Source organism: Podarcis filfolensis (genome assembly GCF_964270895.1).
Source record: "Podarcis filfolensis genome assembly, chromosome: 4".
Taxonomy (NCBI): Eukaryota; Metazoa; Chordata; class Lepidosauria; order Squamata; family Lacertidae; genus Podarcis; species Podarcis filfolensis.
The window spans coordinates 96430634-96453707 of record NC_139607.1 but is presented as its reverse complement, the minus strand read 5'-3'; the positions used below and the strand labels follow the sequence as shown (position 1 = coordinate 96453707).

The 23074-nt window shown below is 45.4% G+C and overlaps 1 protein-coding gene across 1 annotated transcript in view; it reads right to left on the bottom strand.

The window, feature by feature from the left end:
• Nucleotides 1-9970: 9970 nt before the first annotated feature.
• Nucleotides 9971-23074, bottom strand: part of MAP6 (microtubule associated protein 6) — a 64593-nt gene continuing 51489 nt past the window's right edge. Inside the window, exon 4 of the mRNA XM_083609994.1 lies at nucleotides 9971-10179. Within this exon, the coding sequence (XP_083466120.1) occupies nucleotides 10080-10179 (100 nt within the window). The 3' untranslated portion in view covers nucleotides 9971-10079. The remainder of the gene's footprint in view (nucleotides 10180-23074) is intronic.

Here is a 23074-nt window from a genome sequence, read left to right as displayed (position 1 = left end):
TAAGACCTATTGCAGTCGTTAAGAGTCGTCAACAGGCTCATCACAGCTATCTGCCAACCACCCATTCCCACCACCCTTCTGAGTAATACCCCTCCCCACCTTCTCACTATATAGAAGGATCTGGCAACTTCTGTTTCAGTGTATCTGAAGAAGTGTGCATGCACACGAAAGCTCATACCAAGAACTAACTTAGTTGGTCTTTAAGGTGCTACTGGAAGGAAAAAATTTTTTTTGTTCTTCCTAAGGAATACGTCAGATAGAAAAATACAAAAGATGAAGAAATTAGAATATGAATGTACTACGGGACTGACAAAATAGGAATTGTATTTTGTAGATACTGGACTTGGTGGTCAACTGACAAAGGGGTAAAGGGGTAAAGTCACTCACAAAAAGATCACTATGGATGAAAACAGCAGCACAGAGAAAGCTCTGTCTTTCCTTCCAGAGATCATGCAACAATGTAGGGCGGGGTGGGGCAGGAGTCAGTTTTAACGATGCTAAGGAATCAGGAAAGATTGAGGGCACAAGGAGAAGGGGATGACAGAGGACAAGATGGTTGGACAGTGTTCTCGAAGCTACAAACATGAGTCTGACCAAACTGCGGGAGGCAGTGGAAGACAGAAGTGCCTGGCGTGCTCTGGGGTCACAAAGAGTCGGACACAGCTAAACGACTAAACAACAACAACAACAACAACAATAACAAGGAATTGACCGCGATCTACCAAAATTAGTGGGGATCTACCAGTAGATCGAGGGACGCGGGTGGTGCTGTGGGTTAAACCACAGAGCCTAGGATTTGCCGATCAGAAGGTCGGTGGTTCGAATCCCCGCGACGGGGTGAGCTTCTGTTGCTCGGTCCCTGCTCCTGCCCACCTAGCAGTTCAAAAGCACGTCAAAGTGCAAGTAGATAAATAGGTACTGCTCCGGTGGGAAGGTAAACTGCGTTTCTGTGTGCTGCTCTGGTTCGCCAGAAGCGGCTTAGTCATGCTGGCCACATGACCCGGAAGCTGTACGCCGGCTCCCTCGGCCAGTAAAGCGAGATGAGCGCCGCAACCGCAGAGTCGGTCACAACTGGACCTAATGGTCAGGGGTCCCTTTACCTTTTACCAGTAGATCGCGATCGACCTGTTGGACATCCCTGCAGCAGACAATGAAGCTGAACTACAGTGGTACCTCAGGTTACATACGCTTCAGGTTACAGACACTTCAGGCTACAGACTCCGCTAACCCAGAAATATTACCTCAGGTTAAGAACTTTGCTTCAGGATGAGAACAGAATCGTGCTCTGGCGGCAGCAGGAGGCCCCATTAGTGAAAGTGGTGCTTCAGGTTAAGAACAATTTCATGTTAAGAACAGACCTTAACATGGTACAGTGGTACCTCAGGTTACAGTGGTAACCTGAGGTACCACTGTACTCAGATCACTTTCTTTGTTGGGCTAATGGCCTTAGCTGCTCTGCTAAGCACTGTCGTTTGCATGACTAAAAGAGTGGCCACGTTGCCATAGCAACAACCAAGTGATGGCTCTCTCCAGGAACGGGCTTGGCTTTTCCCCGCACACCTTACTTGGCTGGACGCCACGTGCAAATGAGGCTGCGTGTGTCCCAGTATATATAAAAATGAGTAGATGTGCAAAACGCCCAAGAGATAATTTTTGGCAGCCGCCCAGATGAGAGGGTCATCATTCACGCGAGTGCCTCTGAAAAGAGAAGAAATACAGCATATATTTTCAGGTGTTGGTGAAAGCCGCCAAAGATTCCCAGAAGCTGCAACATCGCTGAACATTTGGAACATTCTCTGGAAGATATACCGTATTTTTCGCTCTATAGGACGCACTTTTTCCCCTCCAAAAATGAAGGGGAAATGTGTGTACGTCCTATAGGGCGAATGCAGGCTTTCACTGAAGCCTGCAGAGTGAGAGGGGAGACCCCGCCGCCAGCCCCGCAAGCTCCGGGGACAGTGGGGAGGCGCAGCGCGTCTCCCCGCTGTCCCCAGACCTGATCTGAAGGCGGGCGGCAGGGAGAAGAGCGCTTCTCCCCGCTGCCTGCCCCGCAAGCTCCGGGGACAGCGGGGAGGCGCAGCGCGTCTCCCCGCTGTCCCCAGACCTGATCTGAAGGCGGGCGGCGGGGAGAAGAGCGCTTCTCCCCGCTGCCTGCCCCGCAAGCTCCGGGGACAGCGGGGAGGCGCAGCGCATCTCCCCGCTGTCCCCGGACCTGGTCTGAAGGCGGGCTGCGGGGAGAAGAGCGCTTCTCCCCGCTGCCGGCACCACAAGCGCCTGGGGGGGAAATAATTTTTTTCCCCTTTATTTCCCCCCAAAAAAACTTGATGCGTCCTATGGGCCGGTGCGTCCTATGGAGCGAAAAATACGGTAATCAATGGTGGACGACTAGACAGCACAGAATTCAGCAGTTCTCTGGATCCCCAGGAAGCTGCAATCGATCACAAGGATTGATGATCGAAGATGTGATCGAGAAAAGAGAGCTCAGCATAAATAGGAGACAGATTTGGACAGATCCAAGCATTTGCATTTAATCAGCAGAAGGCTACCTTTCTCCCCTTCCCCACACTTTGGCTAGCTGTGCTTACCTGTCGAGAGTAAGCCCCATTAAACTCAGGGGAAACCTACTTTTGGGTAGACCTGTATAGGAGCCTGGTGTGACGCCGCTCTCTCTGCAAGGCTGCACAGAACCAAGTCTTCTGCAAGCATTATAGATGACCATAGAATCATAGCTAAAGGTAAAGGACCCCTGGACGGTTAAGTCCAGTCAAAGGCAACTATGGAGTTGAGACGCTCATCTCGCTTTCAGGCCGAGGGAGCCGGCGTTTGTCCACAGACAGCTTTCTGGGTCATAAACCGCTTCTGGCACAACGGGACACTGTGACGGAAACCAGAGTGCACGGAAATGCCATTTACCTTCCCGCCACAGTGGTACCTATTTATCTACTTGCACTGGCATGCTTTCAAACTGCTAGGTTGGCAGATGCTGGGACTGAGCAATGGGAGCTCACTCTGTCATGGGGATTCGAACCACTGACCCTCTGATCAGCAAGCCCAAGAGGCTCAGTGGTTTAGACCACAGCGCCACCCTTGTCCCTATAGAATCATAGGATTCCTGTGTTGATGAACATGGAAGCAGGAAAGCTACACTGCAACATCACAAGCTGATTCGCTAACATATCTGCATATTGCATTAATGTCTGTAGGGAAGGGAGCGAGGGAGCCATGCATGTAATTAAATGCATAAGCTCTCTCTCCCTGCAGACATTCATGGTATACATTTATTTATTTCCTGAGTGTCTTCCAGCAAAACGTCCCAAAGCAAACGAACAATAAAAAGCATCATTAAAAAAAAATCACTCAAACCATTCATCAGCCAAGGCGTTAGTTTTGTAACAAATAAAAACGGAAACGAATGGACTCCTTTCAGTTCAGCTTTTCAATTTTTCGTGAAACAAATGCACACACCATCATGTAGATATGGGCTAGCTCACAGCGACTTCTGCTCAGTTCTGTTGGACAAAGGAAACAGGCTGCAGTCTGGGACGGAGTCATCGCTCATTAGTAATATCCATCCAAACTTCACAGGGACTAGAAGGCAGTGAAGGTCCTGTGCGAGTGCCTGGAGGCAGTTGCAGGATGGATGGCGGCTAATGGATTGAGGTTGAATCCTGACAAGACAGAAGTACTGTTCTTGGGGGACAGGGGGCGGGTGGGTGTGGAGGACTCCCTGGTCCTGAATGGGATAACTGTGCCCCTGAAGGACCAGGTGCGCAGCCTGGGAGTCATTTTGGACTCACAGCTGTCTATGGAGGCGCAGATCAATTCTGTGTCCAGGGCAGCTGTTTATCAGCTCCATCTGGTATGCAGGATGAGACCCTCCCCGCCCGCAGACTGTCTCGCCAGAGTGGTGCATGTTCTGGTTATCTCTCGCTTGGACTACTGCAACGCGCTCTACGTGGGGCTACCTTTGAAGGTGACCCGGAAACTACAACTAATCCAGAATGCGGCAGCTAGACTGGTGACTGGGAGCAGCAGCTGAGACCACATAACACCGGTCTTGAAAGACCTACATTAGCTCCAGTACATTTCCAGGCATAATTCAAACGGCCTTGGCCCAGTATACCTGAAGGAGCATCTCCACCTCCATTGTTCAGCCTGGACACTGAGGTCCAGTCCCGAGGTTCCCTCACTGTGAGAAGCAAAGCTACAGGGAACGAGGCAGAGGGCTTTCTCGGTAGTGGCACCCGCCCTGTGGAACACCCTCCCATCAGATGTCAAAGAGATAAACAACTACCTGACTTTTAGAAGACATCTGAAGGCAGCCCTGTTCAGGGAAGTTTTTCATGTGTGACATTTTAATGTATTTTTAATCTTTGTTGGAAGCCGCCCAGAGTGGCTGGGGAGGCCTGGCCAGATGGGTGGGGTACAAATAATAAATTATTATTTGTTGTTGTTGTTTAGTCATTTAGTCGTGTCCGACTCTTTGTGACTCCCTGGACCAGAGCACGCCAGGCACTCCTGTCTTCCACTGCCTCCTGCAGTTTGGTCAAACTCATGCTGGTAGCTTCGAGAACACTGTCCAGCCATGTCATCCTCTGTCATCCCCTTCTCCTTGTGCCCTCCATCTTTCCCAACATCAGGGTTTTTTCCAGGGAGTCTTCTCTTCTCATGAGGTGGCCAAAGTCTTGGAGCCTCAGCTTCAGGATCTGTCCTTCCAGTGAGCACTCAGGGCTGATTTCCTTCAGAATGGATCAGTTTGATCTTCTTGCAGTCCATGGGACTCTCAAGAGTCTCCTCCAACACCATAATTCAAAAGCATCTATTCTTCAGTGATCAGCCTTCCCTTTCATACATCACTACTGGGAAAACTATTATTAGAAACCTGCCTTCTTTTTTTAATGGAGAATTGGGATTCTTGAGGCGGAGTTCAGTGCCCAGTGCCAACTTTCCTGCTTTTACGGCACGGTCAGAAAATACATCAAATCTCCCCCACCCCTGAGGTGTTGAAAAGCAGTGGAAAGGAAGATTATAGAATCGTAGGATCGGAAAGGACCTTGAGGGTCATCTAGCCCAACCCTGTGCAAGCCTGGAATCTTTCGCCCCACGTGGGACACAAACCCACAACCTTGAGATTATGTCTGTAGCTCTGAGGTTCCTGCATAATCCCGACATGTTACTTACGTTACAGATGTAGATCTGGATAGAGAAAGTTGCCCCCCTCCCATTTCACTTCCGCAACATGACACAGTATGACGTTTAACTCCGAGGTCCTGACTTGGTTATACATCATTAATGCCCCTGCCTAAATAATGGATCGCTCATTAAAAATGGAACACTATAATATCTATTATTCTGAGATGGAGGAATCCTGATTGTGACCCAGAAATGTCACAAGGGTTGATGGTTGGTGGTTACTGAATGGGAAATCCTTGCCCACCTTAAATAGTAATGGAGATCTGGGATACATATGGGACTATTGCATAGTTAAGGAGAGAGAGGGGGAAAGGATGAAGCTGACATGAAGGCAGGGACACAAAGGAATGGAAAAAGAGACAAAGAGAAGGACATCAGCGTAGACTTGTGTGTGTTTGTGTGTTTTAATAAATATGGGTCGCTTTAATACCCTGGGTGTCAGTGCTTAGACGCAGTGGTTCTCAACCTGTGGGTCCCCAGATGTTGTTGGACTACAATTCCCATCATCCCTGACCACTAGCTAGGGATCATGGGAGTTTTGGCCAAAAACATCTGGAGGGCTGAGTTTGAGGAAGCCTGGCTTAGAGACTCTTGTTTTTTAACACAAGAATGGAGATCTTGTGGACCTGGTGATGTTGGTGGGACTCCATCAGCTCTGACCAGCATGGCCACTTGTCAGGGATGATGGGAAATGGCAGCCCAAGACTTGAGATTCAGTGTGATGTAATGGTTAGAGGAGCCTTTCTTGACCTTGGCTCCCCAGAGGTTGTTGGGCTACAAATCCCCAGCATCCCTAGCGAGCAGGACCAGTGGTCATGGATGATAGGAGTTGCAGACCAACAGCATCTAGGGACCCAAGGTTGAGAAAGGCTGTGTTAGAGTGTTGGGCCTGAAGACCGGGGTTCAAATTCCCACTCAGCCATGGAATCGTAGAACTGTAAAGTCGGAAGGGACCCTCGAGGCTCATCTAGTCCAACCCCCCTGCAATGGAGGGATCTGAATCATGTATGCCGCCTTGGGGAAAATAAGGTGGGGGAAAGAAAGAAAGAAAGAAAGAAAGAAAGAAAGAAAGAAAGAAAGAAAGAAAGAAAGAAAGATCCTTGCTGAATTAGGCCAAAGGCACCCTGTTCTCACAGTGGCGAACCAGATGTCCCATTTGGGAAACCCCTCCAGGAGGACCTGAGATCTGTGGGATATATCCAGTCTCATATAACCAACATGCTTAACTTTAATTAATGCATGAAGGGGTTAAGACCATAGAGTAAGCTGTCCTGCCAGGCTTAGCTAGGTCACACCCACTCACATTGAGAGGAAGGGCTACCAGACTCTTTGTTCTTTCTCTTCCACCATGTGAACCCTTCCAATAAGGGCGTCTGAGCTAGGTTGCTCCAATCCCAGGCTGTGTGGCTTTAGCAAGCCGTCTCTCTGTTTCTGTACAGATAATTTAGAAACCATTTTTGAAACTAAGTTGTCTGTCTTGCTGCTGTGTGAAAAAGCACATGAATCTGACCTTTGAAGAATTTGTAAGTAAATCATTTTTCAAGTTACCAAATATGCGGTCTCTTTCTATGCTAAGGGAAGTGGGGAATTTTGGAAGCAACTTAGTGTAGTGATCAGGTGGGATTGCTATGAGGAATTATAAAAGATATGGAGCAAGCCATTTGTGTCAGCAATGAAAGCATTGCATTGACTGGGTTTGAGCCATTTTTTATGATTTTTGATCAATCCACGCTTCTGCGTCTCTGTCCTATTTCTCTACACCTGACAGGCACATATAAGCATTCTGAAACACAGGCCAGTTGCTTCATCAGGCATCCTCAGTACATAAAAATAGCAGGTAGCTTCTTTGATGTAGCTATTGTTAGTTTTGTTAATCTTAGGGCCAGGAAGAGAGTTCACAAAGAGATGGTAAATACTACTCATCCTTCCTCTCCTGTTTCCTGCTTGTTTATGACCTCCGGGTTTCCTAAAAACATTCCTCTAGTCCTGTTTTATTTACTCTCAGAGGACGCGGATGGTGCTGTGGGTTAAACCACAGAGCCTAGGGCTTGCCGATCAGAAGGTTGGCGGTTCGAATCCCTGCGACGGGGTGAGCTCCCGTTGCTCGGTCCCTGCTCCTGCCAACCTAGCAGTTTGAAAGCACGTCAAAGTGCAAGTAGATAAATAGGCACCGCTCCGGCGGGAAGGTAAACGGCGTTTCCGTGCGCTGCTCTGGTTCGCCAGAAGCGGCTTAGTCCTGCTGGCCACATGACCCGGAAGCTGTACGCCGGCTCCCTCGGCCAGTAAAGTGAGATGAGCGCCGCAACCCCAGAATCGTCTGTGACTGGACCTAACGGTCAGGGGTCCCTTTACCTTTACCTTTATGTATGCATGCTCAGAGTAGTCTTTGTAGTTAACAGGATTTCTTCTGATCTGACTTTGTCCCACGTGGGTTTTTTTTGAAATGCTCAGAGGAAATCTGATTGGTTCTTATGAACACTGTGTAAAAAGTTCTTTTGTGAATAAAACAACCTGGGCCGAGGGGTGGAGAGGAATTATTATGGGGACCTCCTCCCAGAGTCTTGCTGGTCAAGCCTCATGTGTATTCTATTAATCAGAGTCCAATCTTTCCTTGTTTTGGGAATGCTACAACTTAGAAGGGGATATTCTAAAGGTCTAACAGGTTACATTCCCACTCTTCACTTTGCTGAATGTTTTCCGATTTTAAATCTGTTGGGGTTCTCTCCTGAAAAGTAGAATAATAGAATCATAGAATCATAGAGTTGGAAGAGACCACAAGGGCCATCGAGTCCAACCCCCTGCCAAGCAGGAAACACCATCAGAGCACTCCTGACATATGGTTGTCAAGCCTCTGCTTAAAGACCTCCAAAGAAGGAGACTCCACCACACTCCTTGGCAGCAAATTCCACTGTCGAACAGCTCTTACTGTCAGGAAGTTCTTCCTAATGTTTAGGTGGAATCTTCTTTCTTGTAGTTTGGATCCATTGCTCCGTGTCCGCTTCTCTGGAGCAGCAGAAAACAACCTTTCTCCCTCCTCTATGTGACATCCTTTTATATATTTGAACATGGCTATCATATCACCCCTTAACCTCCTCTTCTCCAGGCTAAACATGCCCAGCTCCCTTAGCCCTTCCTCATAAGCCATCGTTTCCAGGCCTTTGACCATTTTGGTTGCCCTCCTCTGGACACATTCCAGTTTGTCAGTGTCCTTCTTGAACTGTGGTGCCCAGAACTGGACACAGTACTCCAGGTGAGGTCTGACCAGAGCAGAATACAGTGGCACTATTACTTCCCTTGATCTAGATGCTATACTCCTATTGATGCAGCCCAGAATTGCATTGGCCTTTTTAGCTGCCACGTCACACTGTTGGCTCATGTCAAGTTTGTGGTCAACCAAGACTCCTAGATCCTTTTCACATGTAGTGCTCTCAAGCCAGGTGTCACCCATCTTGTATTTGTGCCTCTCATTTTTTTTGCCCAAGTGCAATACTTTACATTTCTCCCTGTTAAAATTCATCTTGTTTGTTTTGGCCCAGTTCTCTAATCTGTCAAGGTCGTTTTGAAGTGTGATCCTGTCCTCTGGGGTGTTAGCCACCCCTCCCAGTTTGGTGTCATCTGCAAATTTGATCAGGATGCCCTTGAGTCCATCATCCAAGTCGTTGATAAAGATGTTGAATAAGACCGGGCCCAAGACAGAACCCTGTGGCACCCCACTAGTCACTCTTCTCCAGGATGAAGAGGAACCATTGATGTACTTGCCCTGATCCTGGATCTAGCCATCCAGAGAACTATCCTTTTACCACTAAAATATTTTTCTCCCCTTTCAAACAATTGGAAACAAGATCTACAGTGCTGAGCCTGCTAGGAGTCCCTGGTAATTGGCCTGTAAAGGCACAGACCCTCCAGCAGCAGAGATATGGAGCTTTACTCTTTAAAACAAGCACGGCAGACTGGGAGCGGCCGCCGAGACCATATAACACTGGTCCTGAAAGCCCTACATTGGCTCCCAGTATGTTTCCAATTCAAAGTGCTGGTGTTGACCTTGAAAGCCCTAAATGGCCTCGGTCCTGTATACCTGAAGGAGCATCTCCACCCCCATCGTTCTGCCCAGACACTGAGGTCCAGTGCCAAAGGCCTTCTGGCAGTTCCCTCACTGTGAGAAGCCAAGTTACTGGGAACCAGGCAGAGGGCCTTCTTGGTGGTGGCGCCGGCCCTGTGGAACTCCCTCCCACCAGATGTCAAAGAGAAGAACAACTACCAGACTTTTAGAAGACATCTGAAGGCAGCCCTCTTTAGGGAAGTTTTTGATGTGTGACATTTTAATGTATTTTTAATCTTTGTTGGAAACCACCCAGAGTGGCTGGGGAAACCCAGCCAGATGGGCGGGGTACAAATAATAAATTACTATTACTATTACTACAGTGGTACCTCAGGTTAAGCACTTAATTCGTTCCGGAGGTCCATTCTTAACCTAAAACTGTTCTTAACCTGAAGCACCACTTTAGCTAATGGGGCCTCCTGCTGCTGCCACGCCGCCAGAGCACGATTTCTGTTCTTATCCTGAAGCAAAGTTCTTAACCTGAAGCACTATTTCTGGGTTAGCGGAGTGTGTAACCTGAAGCGTATGTAACCTGAAGCGTATGTAACCCAAGGTACCACTGTATTACTTTTTGCTCTCCAGATGTTGTCAAAATCGAACCCTCGCCATTCTCATCTGGGGAAGCAACTTGATGGAATTAATCCAGACACAATTCTGCAAATGATTCCAGAGACAACAGAGGTTCTAGCACCACTTTATTGATTTTCGAATTATTATTATTTTTTGTACTATTATTCAAATAAGTCTTTTATACGTTTCATGCAGGCTACATGCTTGTCCCGTCTGCTTACTCAGGAATGGAAGGCAAGGGCTTAACCTCGACCAGTTTGTCCCGTCCTAAGGAAATGGGTTCCTTGTCTGTAGCACCGGTTGTTTTAATGGAGGCACTGAAAGCAAAAAAAGAGAAAGAAGTCATCATGCCACAAGACTGACCGAAAGCTTATTCTGCCACACAAAAAAGCAGCAGAACTTGCAATCATTTCCGTAGCGTGGAACTGCAGAATGTGGTCCATAGGCAGCCAACTAAGGTGTCATTGGGTTGCAGCCGGCTAAGAAGCTACCGAAATCTGTCGCCATTCTTCTACTGTTGGTAATTGCTGCTGTTTCCAAACCCATAGCTGTCAAGCATCCCTTATTTGGCGGGACAGTCCCTTATCCCAGCGCCATGTCCCGCTGCTGTCCCTTATTGATGATGTCCCTTAAATAAGCTACTGAAGGTCATGGGGCCCTTTCTATGTCCAGCTGTCCTTTGTCAACAACAAATTGTTGCTGTTTTTCTGTGTTGAATATATGCTATATGGTAATTTATGGACCTAATAGGTATCTAAAGCCATTTGCATGCAACAAAATATGTGTTTTATCAAAGTAATTGTTGATCCCTTATTTTGGCTGCTGATCCCTTATTTTCAAGGCTGCTAGTCCCTTATTTTCAAATCTGTAAGTTGACAGCTATGTCCAAACCTGGGCTAGCAGTAGGTAATGGAATATGCAGAAATAGCCAAACTAATGGGGAAAAGTCGACAACAGGTCGAGAAAACATTTCAAAAAGAATGGGAAAAAATTATGTTGTATATAGGAAAGATAAGATGAAATAGTAAAACCAGCAGAATTGGAAACAAACCTCATAACGGGAAAGATGTAAGAAAAGTGATGGATAATGAAAATAATAGGAAGCAAAATGTATAAGGAAACTAATATAACTAACAGTAGTGGTAAATGAATACAGACAGACAAAAAGAATTGTATAAACATGAGGACTTATTTGTTTATGGATACACTATGGACAAATATGGAAAATGAATAACAATAGATAAAATAGAAGAAAATAATGCGATAAAATTATATGTGATATAAAAAACCAGAAGAAGGAAGGAAGTCATCTCTGAAGAGCAAGTATGAATGTAAAATGTAATACAATATGTGTATGTGGAGTATCTAATTGAAAAACTAATAAAGATTATTTAAAAAAAGAAGCAGCAGCTACCGAAATCAATAAACATCACAGTCTGTAGTCCATTACTCCAATGGGTCTACTCTGAGCATGGCTTCGTTGGATAAAAACAATGCATTGGGTAGGGTTGCCATACGTCCAGATTTTCCTGGACATGTCCGGGATTCCAATAATGAATTTTGGGAAATCGGGAAATGTCTGGATTTTCAAAACTTTTCCCCAAAACTCAACAACCTTTCTTAAATTTATTTTTACTTCTTGAAATGTGGCAAGCCTATCATGGGGTGTTTCTGCTTTCAAATGTTGGCCTAAACCTGAGCTACTAGGCTAGGCTGGTTTTATGGCATGTTGAGGCCTCTGTGAGTTCAATACCTCCCCCATCCAATATTGGCTATTTAATGGATTTGCCAATTATTATTACTTGCATAGAAAGCAAAACAACTCCCCAAACTGTCTACTTAATGAGAAAATTAGAACTATGCTCCTGTTAACAGCTTTGTGTAATGGAGTCATGTTGAAACTGGCTTTTGATATCGCACCCTGAAGGCTTGCAATATGGAAGAAGATTCACATTTTATATATGAATAATGCTTTGTGATAGTGTTTATTTCATTACGGGGCTGTAGCCGAAAGGTGGACAATAATTGAAGAGCCAAAAAGAGAGAGAGAGAGTTGTTTTTCTTTGGGACATTTTCTTTTTAAACTCAGATAATACGGCTCCTAAACAGCCCAATATCCAAAGGATGATGACGTATATTCTAGTCTGAGGCCTGTCCTCTGTTGTAGATGATAGTCAGTCCCTAAGTGGGGATAATATCTAATCTGCTTTTGCAAGCTGCACCTCGACATCCTCATGTTGAAATTTCAACCACATATTTTGGAGTTTATTCAAAATGACACCCAGGCCATTTGCTTTCCTTTAAAGCAAAAGGTAAAGGAACCCCTGACCATTAGGTCCAGTCATGGCCGACTCTGGGGTTGCAGCGCTCATCTCGCTTTATTGGCCGAGGGAGCCGGCGTACAGCTTCTGGGTCATGTGGCCAGCATGACTAAGCCACTTCTGGCGAAACCAGAGCGCATGGAAACACCATTTACCTTCCTGCCAGAGTGGTAACTATTTATCTACTTGAACTTTAATGTGCTTTCAAACTGCTAGGTTGGCAGGAGCAGGGACCGAGCAATGGAAGCTCACCCCATCGCGGGGATTCGAACCGCCGACCTTCTGATCGGCAAGTCCTAGGCTCTGTGGTTTAACCCACAGCGCCACCCGCATCCCCCAAAAGGTAGAGGCTGGCAAATAGGAACCCCTTTGCCATCTATGAAGAATGAATTTGCCAGGATGTGCTACAGTGTACGGAAAATTCTGATAGGTCACAGTGAAGACTTGACTGCACAGAGAGAAAAGACCAGAGATGGCTAGATACTTTGACTCTCCCTCGTTTGCAAAGCTTTCCCCAAAATTATCCACTTGGTTCACATCTGCGTGTCACAAATAATCTCTGTGTGTGCGCTGTAGTTGTTATCATGGTTTTGCATGTCTTTATGGCATCTTAATCTCCCAGGACCTGTTTTAGAGATGTTTATCGTGTGAATTGGCTGGGAAATCTGTGTGTGAGGGAAGGGTTAATCCCCCCCAATGTGCCATGGTCTCCATCTTAAAAGATGAAGGAAAATAATCAGCAGGAGGTGCAGTCACCCATTTTCTTGCAAAAGCCCAGAATATGGTATTTTTTGAACATCCCCAATGCTGGTGGGGTTTAGTGGTTTTGCTAAGCAGATTTGCAGCATCCATTAAGCGGAAAGATCCAGTGGTCACAATCCAAGTGAATTGCATGAATAGCATAGGGATCGGTTGTCTTAACTCTTGTTTTCGATTGGAGCATTTTCTTTTGTTTCTTAAGTATCTGTAGAGGACTCTAAGTGGCAATTTCCAAAGCCAAGTTGGACATTTTGTGGAACCGAATTCTTGGCGAGACCGGGTTAAGTTCTTGAGAGCATCTTGAACGTGAAAACATTTATTATGGTGTGTGCTTGCGTAGGCATGAGAGACAAAGAGAATATCTGGGTGTGTGAGGCATTTATTTTATGGGAATTTAATGTAGAGAATGCAACTTATTCTTAGGGACCAGGTAAGAAAGAGAGCTGATGATCAACACTAGGTCCTGTCTCTGATCTTCCTACAACAGCTGATTGCTAGAGGTGGGTGAATTTGTTAATTATGGTTTCTTCACTTCTCATTTTCTCAGTCCACTATATTTCTGCTTAAGTTCGCAATTAAAGGAACAACTCCTCATGAATATTCAGCAGCATGTTAATTCCTCTTTATCCCAATATATGCATTTTTTGTATGCAATTTTGTCTCATATATGCATTTCCCCACTTAATTTCCCCTAACATTTTTTGTACACACTTTTTGGTTGCTGAACTGCATTGCAAAATTCAGAGAAGTGTGGATGTCAACGGCGACCTGTGTTAAGGTTTGCTAATTGTTTCAGGAAGTACAGATTAGGTAAGTATGCATCAAAATGCAATCCGAACCAAATCTCTTCCCCATCCTTGCTGACTGCTGTGGTGGCAAAAAACTCCTTTTGCAGTTTTTCCAAATTCAGTGCAAGTGGAGATTTCCCCCCAATAGCTCTGGTTACTTCGTTCCCCTGCTTTTAGTTCGGCACTCAGAAGCAAAATGGTTTCCAGCCTTCCTCTAAATAAAAGCGAGCCCTCATGAAGCATGGATTTATTCCATTTGCTCGTTTCATTTGAGCTTTTCCTTCAAACATTTTGTGGTGTTTGTCGAAATCAGGCTTTGTCCAGGACAGTTGAGATGCTTTCGTCTCCAGTGACAGGCTAGAAGATGTTTTGCGGCCTGAGGCAAAGAACAAAATGGCTAAACCAGCCCATTTCATGTGCAGGAGCTGGGCTGGCTGACAGCTGAATCTTATTTCAACACTGGGAATGGGACCGTGTCCATCTGTGGGCAGCAGGCGGAAACTACAACTAATCCAGAATGTGGCAGCTTGACTGGTGACTGGGAGCGGCTGCCAAGACCACATAAAACCAGTCTTGAAAGACCTCCATTGGCTCCCAGTATGTTTCCGAGCACAAGTCAAAGTGTTGAGGCTGATCTTGAAAGGCCTAAACAGCCTCGGCCCAGTATACCTGAAGGAGCGTCTCCACCCCCATCATTCTGCCCAGACGCTGAGGTCCAGGGCCGAGGGCCTTCTGGCAGTTTCCTCACTGCGAGAAGCAAAGCTACAGGGAACCAGGCAGAGGGCCTTCTCAGTAGTGGCACCCGCCCTGTGGAATGCCCTCCCACCAGATGTATTTTAATATTTTGTTGGAAGCCACCCAGAGTGGCTGGGGAAGCCCAGCCAGATGGGCGGGGTATTATTATTATTATTAATAATAATAATTCACACTGTACATTTAAATGAATTGTAGAGTCGTAGAGTCGTAAGGGAACATATGTTTCACATATCTGTGGGATGTGAAACACATAGCAGTCAAGTACAGTGGTACCTTGGGTTAAGAACTTAATTCGTTCTGGAGGTCTGTTCTTAACCTGAAACTGTTCTTAACCTGAGGTACCACTTTAGCTAACGGGGCTTCCTGCTGCTGCCGCCGCCCAATTTCTGTTCTCATCCTGAAGCAAAATTCTTAACCTGAGGTACTATTTCTGGGTTAGCAGAGTCTGTAACCTGAAGCGTATGTAACCTGAAGCGTCTGTAACCCGAGGTACCACTGTACAACGTTCCTAGAGTGGACATGCTATGGGATGCTTTGTACCAGCCAGGAGAAAACTTCCAGTTTCCTCCTGAGCTGGGACAAACTTCCTCTGCATGTGACTAGATGTGGGCATGGCCTAATCTGGGTAGGGTAAGATTACCAGACGTCCCCATTTCCTGGGGACAGTCCCTGGATTTACAAATCAGTCCCCTGACAAAATCCATCAATTTAGTAGGAAGTTGAAAGGTGTCCCCGGATTCACTGAAAAAAATCTGGTAACCTTAGGGTAGGGGAGCACACGTTCATCTTTTGCTCTTCTTCTCCATTTTGTTTTTCTTGATTTTATTCTGTTGGCAGTCACTTGAGACTAACTCCCTTATAAAATAGTTCCACATGTATATATACTTTTGTAACCTAAGTCTGCCTTCAGGGATCCACCTGTGAACTGAATGAATGTGAGTAAATTACTTTTATATAGACTTTAGTAAGATTGCTGTGCCTATTCTTATTAAGAGGGCCAAGAAGGGATCTTCCCAGGAATCTTAGATAGGGAGGCTCAGATGAGCCTGCAACAAGCAAACCGCTGTGCGTTTAAAGTCTGCTAAGATAAAGAACTTGCTAATGCAAGTTAGGAAGGGTATCATTAAACAATATATCCTCTCCTGCCTCCCTGAACATTCCCACAATATCATCCAACCCCCTGCAATGCAGGAATCTTTTGCCCATTGTGGGGCTCAAACCCACAACTCTTGAGATTAAGACTACCGCTTTCAATCATCAGGGTTTCCCCGCCAATGAATTCTGGGAGCAGTAGTTCATTAAGTTGTTAGGCGACCCCATTCCCTTCCCAGGGTGGTTCAATGATCAGTCCCGTTTCACAGGGAATTCTGGGAACTGTAGTTCTGCAAGTGGAATGGGGAGGTGTCCTAACCGCTCTCAGCACCCTTAACAAACTACAGCTCCCAGAATTCTTTGGAGGAAGCTAGGACTGTTTAATCTGGTGCTTTAAATGTATGGTGTCAATGTGGCCGAGGGCCCTTCTCTGTTCACCAACAAGTTGCAATTGCTCTCTGCTCTCCAGTATCTGTTGCCTGAGGCGCCCAATTCCACTAATGGCAAGGTCCATCCTTTATTTTTATTTATTGATTATTTATTTATTGACTGACTGATTGATTGAATTTATATACTGCCCTGTACCTGGGGGTCTCAGGGTGGTTTACAGAATAAAATCAAGATATAAAACCTCAAAATACCTAATAAAAATAAAAACAGCAACCCAATACCCCTTTCTTGTCCCCATGTATCTCACCCTTCATTCAAGCACCTCACACCAGACTCTTTTATACTTTACTTTATGCTGCTTTCATAATTGTTTTAAAGTGTTTTAAAATTGTTGTTAGCCACCCTGAACCCGGTTTTTGAACTGGGAAGGGCAGGGTATAAATAAAAAAATTATTATTATTATTATTTATTTTAGCCTTGTACCAGGACAAAGTTGAGAGGCTAGAGTTGTCATATATCAAAAGGTAAAATTCCTGACACCCGCAAAGAAGTCGTTGAGGTTTTTTTTCTAAGGAAACCCTCCAAACTTTTTGAAGTACAAACTGTTGAGCTTTCTGCTTCCTTCAGGAAACCTATCCCCCAAATAGTGATTTGAGCCACTGTGTTGCCACGCATCCAAGTTTCCCCTGATATTTTGCCGCTTCGCCAAAATTCTCCCCGATGCCATTTTTTACACCTGGAAATGTATGGCAAGCCTCTGACAAGTGCCTATGGTTAAAGCTGAGATGGGATGTGAACCTGAAGTCGCACACATTGCAGCGCCACACCGATGCTCCTTTTCACACACCACACAGTGCAAGTATGCTCTATGCAGGCAAAGGGTACACGGTCTTTACACAATGTATGAACTGGGCCCTAGCTGCATTTTTAGGTTGACACAACGGCATTTATCCTCCTCCTGGTACGCAGGCTGAGACCCTCCCTGCCCACGGACTGTCTCGCCAGAGTGCTGCATGCTCTGGTTATCTCCCGCTTGGACTACTGCCATGCGCTCTACGTGGGGCTACCTTTGAAGGTGACCTGGAAACTACAACTAATCTAGAATGCAGCAGCCAGACTGGTGACTGGGGGCGGCTGCTGAGACCACATAACACCGGTCTTGAAAGACCTACATTGGCTCCCAGTACGTTTCCGAGCACAATTCAAAGTGTTGGTGTTGACCTTTAAAGCCCTAAACGGCCCCAAAGGTCCAGTAGACCGGAAGGAGCGTCTCCACCCCCATCGTTCTGCCTGGACACTGAGGTCCAGCGCCGAGGGCCTTCTGGTGGTTTCCTCATTGCGAGAAGCAAAGCTACAGGGAACCAGGCAGAGGGCCTTCTCGGTGGTGGCGCCCGTCTTGTGGAACGCCCTCCCACCAGATGTCAAAGCAATAAACAACTGCCTGACATTCAGAAGACATCTGTTCAGGGAAGTTTTTAATGTGTGACATTTTAGTGTATTTTGGTCTCTGTGGAAGCTGCCCATTGTGGCTGGGGAAACCCAGCCAGATGGGCGGGGTACAAATAATATATTATTATTATTATTATTATTATTATTATTATCTTGTTTCATTTCATTTACAACCCAATATTCCTCCAAGGTACTCCAAGCAGCCCACACAGTTCTTGCAATTTCCCATCTCAACAACACAACAACCCTGTGAGGTAGGGCAGTATACATCTCGCCTAAGAAACTCTCCCTAGTTGTGAGGGGATTTGAACCCGCACCTCCTCAGTCCTAGAAGGACACTCTGTCCCATGTTTCTAGAAAGGGGAATGAGCCGTGAGGGGAGATCTACCCGGCAACAGTGCTGGAAAACTATACTGTCTTATAGGCTGAGTAGAATTGGGTCCAATAAAAATGGATTTGGGAGGAGAGGAGTGGGGAAACGTCTTAAAATACTTCAGTTGTGCAAAGCCACATATTGGAAGTCCAAACATTAGTTTGGAATATAAAAAGATAGATTGTCCAATTTGAAATTATTAGAGGATTTTCAATGTTGAGTGAAGGCAGTGATTTTTTTCTTAAAAAAATGTTTAGGGATACTCTCATTTTGACTCAAGAAAATCACCATTTTATACTTCAAATCGGGAAAAACAAATACAGTAAATGGACAAAAGTACAAAGATTCACAAAATGTTTAGGGATATGCGTACCCCTGTGTTCCACTGAGTGGAGGTATTAGAGTTTGGCATCTTTTCATGTGTTTGCGGACGGAATTTGAAAGAAGACTCCAGGGTTCAGCCCAAGACATGCCATCTTTGAAACCCGACACATCACATTGCTATGCCCTTGACAGCCACACCATGAAGCAAAATGTTTAATAAAACCATCCTCCGATGGTCACAATATGCACCCACATTTAAAAACAGGATTGTGTGAGCCTCCACACAAAACGGGAGCTTCTTGTCACATGTGTAACATCAAAAAAAACAGTTGTCGGGTGTTTTTAAGAGCAGCTTTTGTGGTGGGGCAATGTCGCAACACAAAGAAATTTCTTCCCACGCGATCGCATCGGGTGGAATCCCAATCAAACATCCGCCATTTTCTCCCTTTGTCTCTGGTGAAAGCGTGTGGCAGGGACTTCGGCAGATAACGTTCCCATAAGCAAAGAGTTCTCAGAAAATGCATTCAAGAGTTTATCCTGCTGTTCACATTAACTGCTTCCTAAGGTTTGGGTTTGGGATGCGGGTGGCGCTGTCAGTTAAACCACAGAGCCTAGGACTTGCCGATCAGAAGGTCGGTGGTTCAAATCCCCGCGGCGAGGTGAGCTCCCGTTGTTCAGTCCCTGCTCCTGCCAAACTAGCAGTTCGAAAGCACGTCAAAGTGCAAGTAGATAAATAGGTACCACTCTGGAGGGAAGGTAAATGGCGTTTCCATGCGCTTCTCTGGTTCGACAGAAGTGGCTTAGTCATGCTGGCCACATGACCCGGAAGCTGTACGCCAGCTCCCTTGGCCAATAAAGCAAGATGAGCGCGCAATCCCAGAGTTGGCCACGACTAGACCTAATGGTCAGGGGTCCCTTTACCTTTAATGGTTGGGTTTAGTTGGACAAGCTGTTCCTGTGACAACTGCATTCATTACAAGATGGCCTATGAGGGAGGCTGCCTTACCCTACGTAATATTATGTGCCATCTCAGTTTCCTTCCATTCAAGGAAATGAAGAAGAGGTTTTGTGAAGCGCAACATCCATAAGCACCAAGGCAAACTCAAAAGGCCGTGATCCCAGGCACCTTTGCTTGTTCCTACACAAAAAGGTTCCGAGTTCCAGTCTCGCTGCTGTCAGTAAAGAGATACCTACTGTAGTAGCTGAATGATGAACCCTTTCAAGAAAGCACTAGAGCCTGTTTGCTGACACTGGGGGCTTGTGTTTTTCATTTATATGTGTGGATTTGATAGTTTTATGCCTTTGAAAACCTATATCGAACAGTAGAAGCCATCAGCCAGTTCATCAATGCAATTAAAATAGTTTCCCATGATTTGCGGCATAGCTGCTGGGATTTGCACCAATAACCTGCTATACTTCTCCGGCCAATAAAATGTGTGTTTAAGATGCAACACACACACACACCTTCATGAAAATTCACCAGCATTTTGGTGCATCCTCCCCTTCCACCCCAAACACATTTATATATGCAATTTTGCCTAATATTCACATTTTTGCAAAACAGTTTATCCTAACAGAGTGCTTTTTTGGTATGCTATTGTCACTAATATATATATTTTAATGCACACCACCTTCTTTACCATAGTAATATTTGCCTGTTTGTGCACATTACTTGGCTAGAGAAATGTACTGCAACATTCAGAGAAGCGCATGATTGAAAAGGTGGCTGTGCAGTTTTGCAAAGTGTGAATTGCGTAGGCTCATTTTTAAATGCAAACTGAGGCAAACCTTTGCCTTCATCCTTACTTCCCCCCTCCTCCAATTATTATTATTATTATTATTATTATTATTATTATTATTATTATTATTATTCCTAATCGATCAATCAGCTCAAGCTTGAAAGAGAACCAAACTTTGCAGTGCATTGTTCTCACGATTTCTCCTGGATGAAACTAAGGTCTCTTGTGGGACTTACCGTCAAAAAAGAAAACCTCTTTGGCTTACTCAATTCGGAGGGTAAAAACAAAAAAATCAAGGAAGTGGGCGTTTGTGTTCAGCATTTATTTATCGTTGTCCAGGAAGAAGAAGAAAAAAGTGACCCTCTATTTGAACAAACACACCACAATCTATTGGCTATACATTAATATCGGTCTGGCTGTGATTATACTAACAGCAAAACTGAAGGCAGTACTGAGACAGTGAACTCTTAGCACAGTTTAGGGAGACAATTTCCTTCCCCCTCTTGGTGATAATGCAGCAGAATCGAGACCACAAAATATCTCTTAAGACAACTTGGGTCTGCCTCGCAGAATCATGAGCATGGATGAGCTTGTGAAAAGATCACACAATACCCCCCAACAGAAACACCGCAGATGAGCAAAGCGTGTGGTTGTGGAATTTATTTCAGTTTTTTTTTGCAAAGCCAAGGTGAGTGGGGGTGTCAACAAGCCGTGAAGAGGACTTTAAGCACCGTCTCAAGCAAAAAAGAGGATATAACAGTACAAGGAAGGAGGTGATCAAACAAGCAGACGAGAAATCGCAGGAATATTCAAAAGGAAGGGGGAAAAACAGGAAGGGAAGCCAGCAAGCAAATATTTGTCAAAGGAATGCAAAGAATGAGGGAGTTACAGAAGTTTGCTGAGACACAGTTCGGAAGGAAAACCTGAATGGCGGAATGAAACTAAATCGTGTTTTGCATCCAAGACCACAGGAGATTTCAGGAGCTGCTGCTGCAATATGTCGGTCTTAAAAGAGACACTTGGGTGTTAACCAGAGAAAAGATAAGTCACTAAAGGCCTCTTGCACCCTCCATGACCCACGAGGATTTTTTAAATACAAAAACAAAACAAAACACACCTCCTTGTTTCATTAGACTGCAGTCTCCCCATGGACCGGTAGGGGCATCTTAGCATCCTCTAAGAGGGCAGGTGAGCATTTAAGCTGCCCAGTTATGCTCAATGGGGCTTTGGATCAAAGAAAAATGCATTAGTTCAGTTCTGGCCAACCTTTGGCCCTCCAGATGTTGAACTACAACTCCCACCACCCCTGGTCATTGGCTATGCTTGCTAAAGCTGATGGGAGTTGTAGTTTGGAGACATCTGGCAGGTCCAGGGTTCCACGCACTAGTCTTTCCCAAACTTGGGTCTCCAGCTGTTTTTCGGACTACAACTCCCATCGCCCCTAGCTAGCAAGGGATGTTGGGAATTGTAGTCTGAACCCTGCAGGAAACGCTGAATTAGATCAACCTTTGCTAACCGGACAGTTCTCAAATCAGCTCTAGCATCAGACTGGCAAAGATTTGAGGTGTGTGATTTTTCCTTAAGTGTGTGTGGTTTTTGTTCTTTAAACAGCCATCTCAGTGAGGAGGGGAGGTCAGGATTCAGATTGTGAAGGGAGAGGCAGGGCCACGTTTTTCCTCCTGCACCACTGTCCTGGTGAAAAGTGCACATGCACGGACACCTAAGATGCTATTCAGCCTGCGAAGGAAGCTCCTGGTCTCCTGCCTCGTTCGGCTGCCTGAGCCAGGCTGAATCATATCCCAGTTCTGCCCAGGACTGGAGATAGCATACCGGTAGTATAACATTTTTCTATGGCTACCCTTTGCTCTGTGTATCAACTGACAGTGCTTCAAAGATCAAATGTAGCACCTTCTCCCTCCACTATCCAAATCCATTCCCTGTTCCCGTCCACCCAAATAAATATCTGTCACTCCAAATTTCCAAATACAGTGGTGCCTTGGTTCTCAAACGCCTTGGTCCTCAAACAACTTGGAACCCAAACCCTGCAAACACGGAAGTAGATGTTCCGGTTTGCGAACTTTTTCCAGAAGCCGAACGTGCTCCGATTTGAGTGCCACCCTTCTGTTTTGAGTGTTACGCTGAGGTCTGTTTCTGCTATTTATTTTGCGTTTTTGTTTTTGCGACTTCTTTGTTTTGTTTTTGTGACTGTGTGGAACCCAGTTCAGCTACTGACTGATTGATTGTTGTGACCGCAGTACACTGTTTGTTGCTTTCATTTTATGGGTCAGTGGTCTCGTTAGTAAAATCCATGTCAAATTGCTGTGTCAGGGGTTGTTTTTAAAAGTCCGGCACAAATTAATCCATTTTGCATTATTTTCTATGGGAAAGCGTGCCTTGGTTTTGGAACGCTTTGGTTTTGGAACGGACTTCCGGAACAGATTAAGTTTGAGAACCAAAGCACCACTGTATGGCAGAAGAGAAAGGAAAAGGATTTATTCCCTGCTTGAGCTGGGTATTTGAAACCCCCTGTTTAGCTGGGGAAAGGCTGATGCAATGCTCGCACTACGGTGAATTAGACTGCTGTGTCCAGCTGGCAGAAATTCAAGAAAAAAAATGGACCCAGGCCAGTTTTAAAGGTTGCGGATTCCTTAGGGTGATGGTGGTTAAGCGAAGGAGTTAAAAAAAAAAACTCTTTAGAAAAACAGAGATCTACCCCCTGGATCATGGCCCAACTTTTTGCTGCAGGGCTCTCATGGAGCATGTAGATGAGATGCTGTCGCAGAATGAAGTAGCATCTTTTCAGAGCTGCAAATTTGTATAATCAAGCAATGTCCATGCAGATGTTTTTTTTTTCCCCTTTCCCTTTTTTAAAAAGCATTCTGAATAGCAAATGAGTATTATGGATCAATCAATGAAGCTCTCCACGATGCATGTATCTTTGTTGAGAATTTTTTTTTCCTTTTTAATGCATCACACATTTGCGATTATATTTCTACGCTTCCTGATGGATATTCCTGCATTTCTCCAAAGCACTGGAGGTATAAGAACTTGCCCCCGACCGACGACCAACCCGAACCCCCCCACCCAACAACCCACAACACACAAACCTGGCTACACTTCATACTTTACAAGTTCTAATATAGCTACACTTGGAGATACACCACAGAATTTTGTTACACATACTCTATAGCCGAAAGCATTCGGGAGCAAGCCTTAATAGA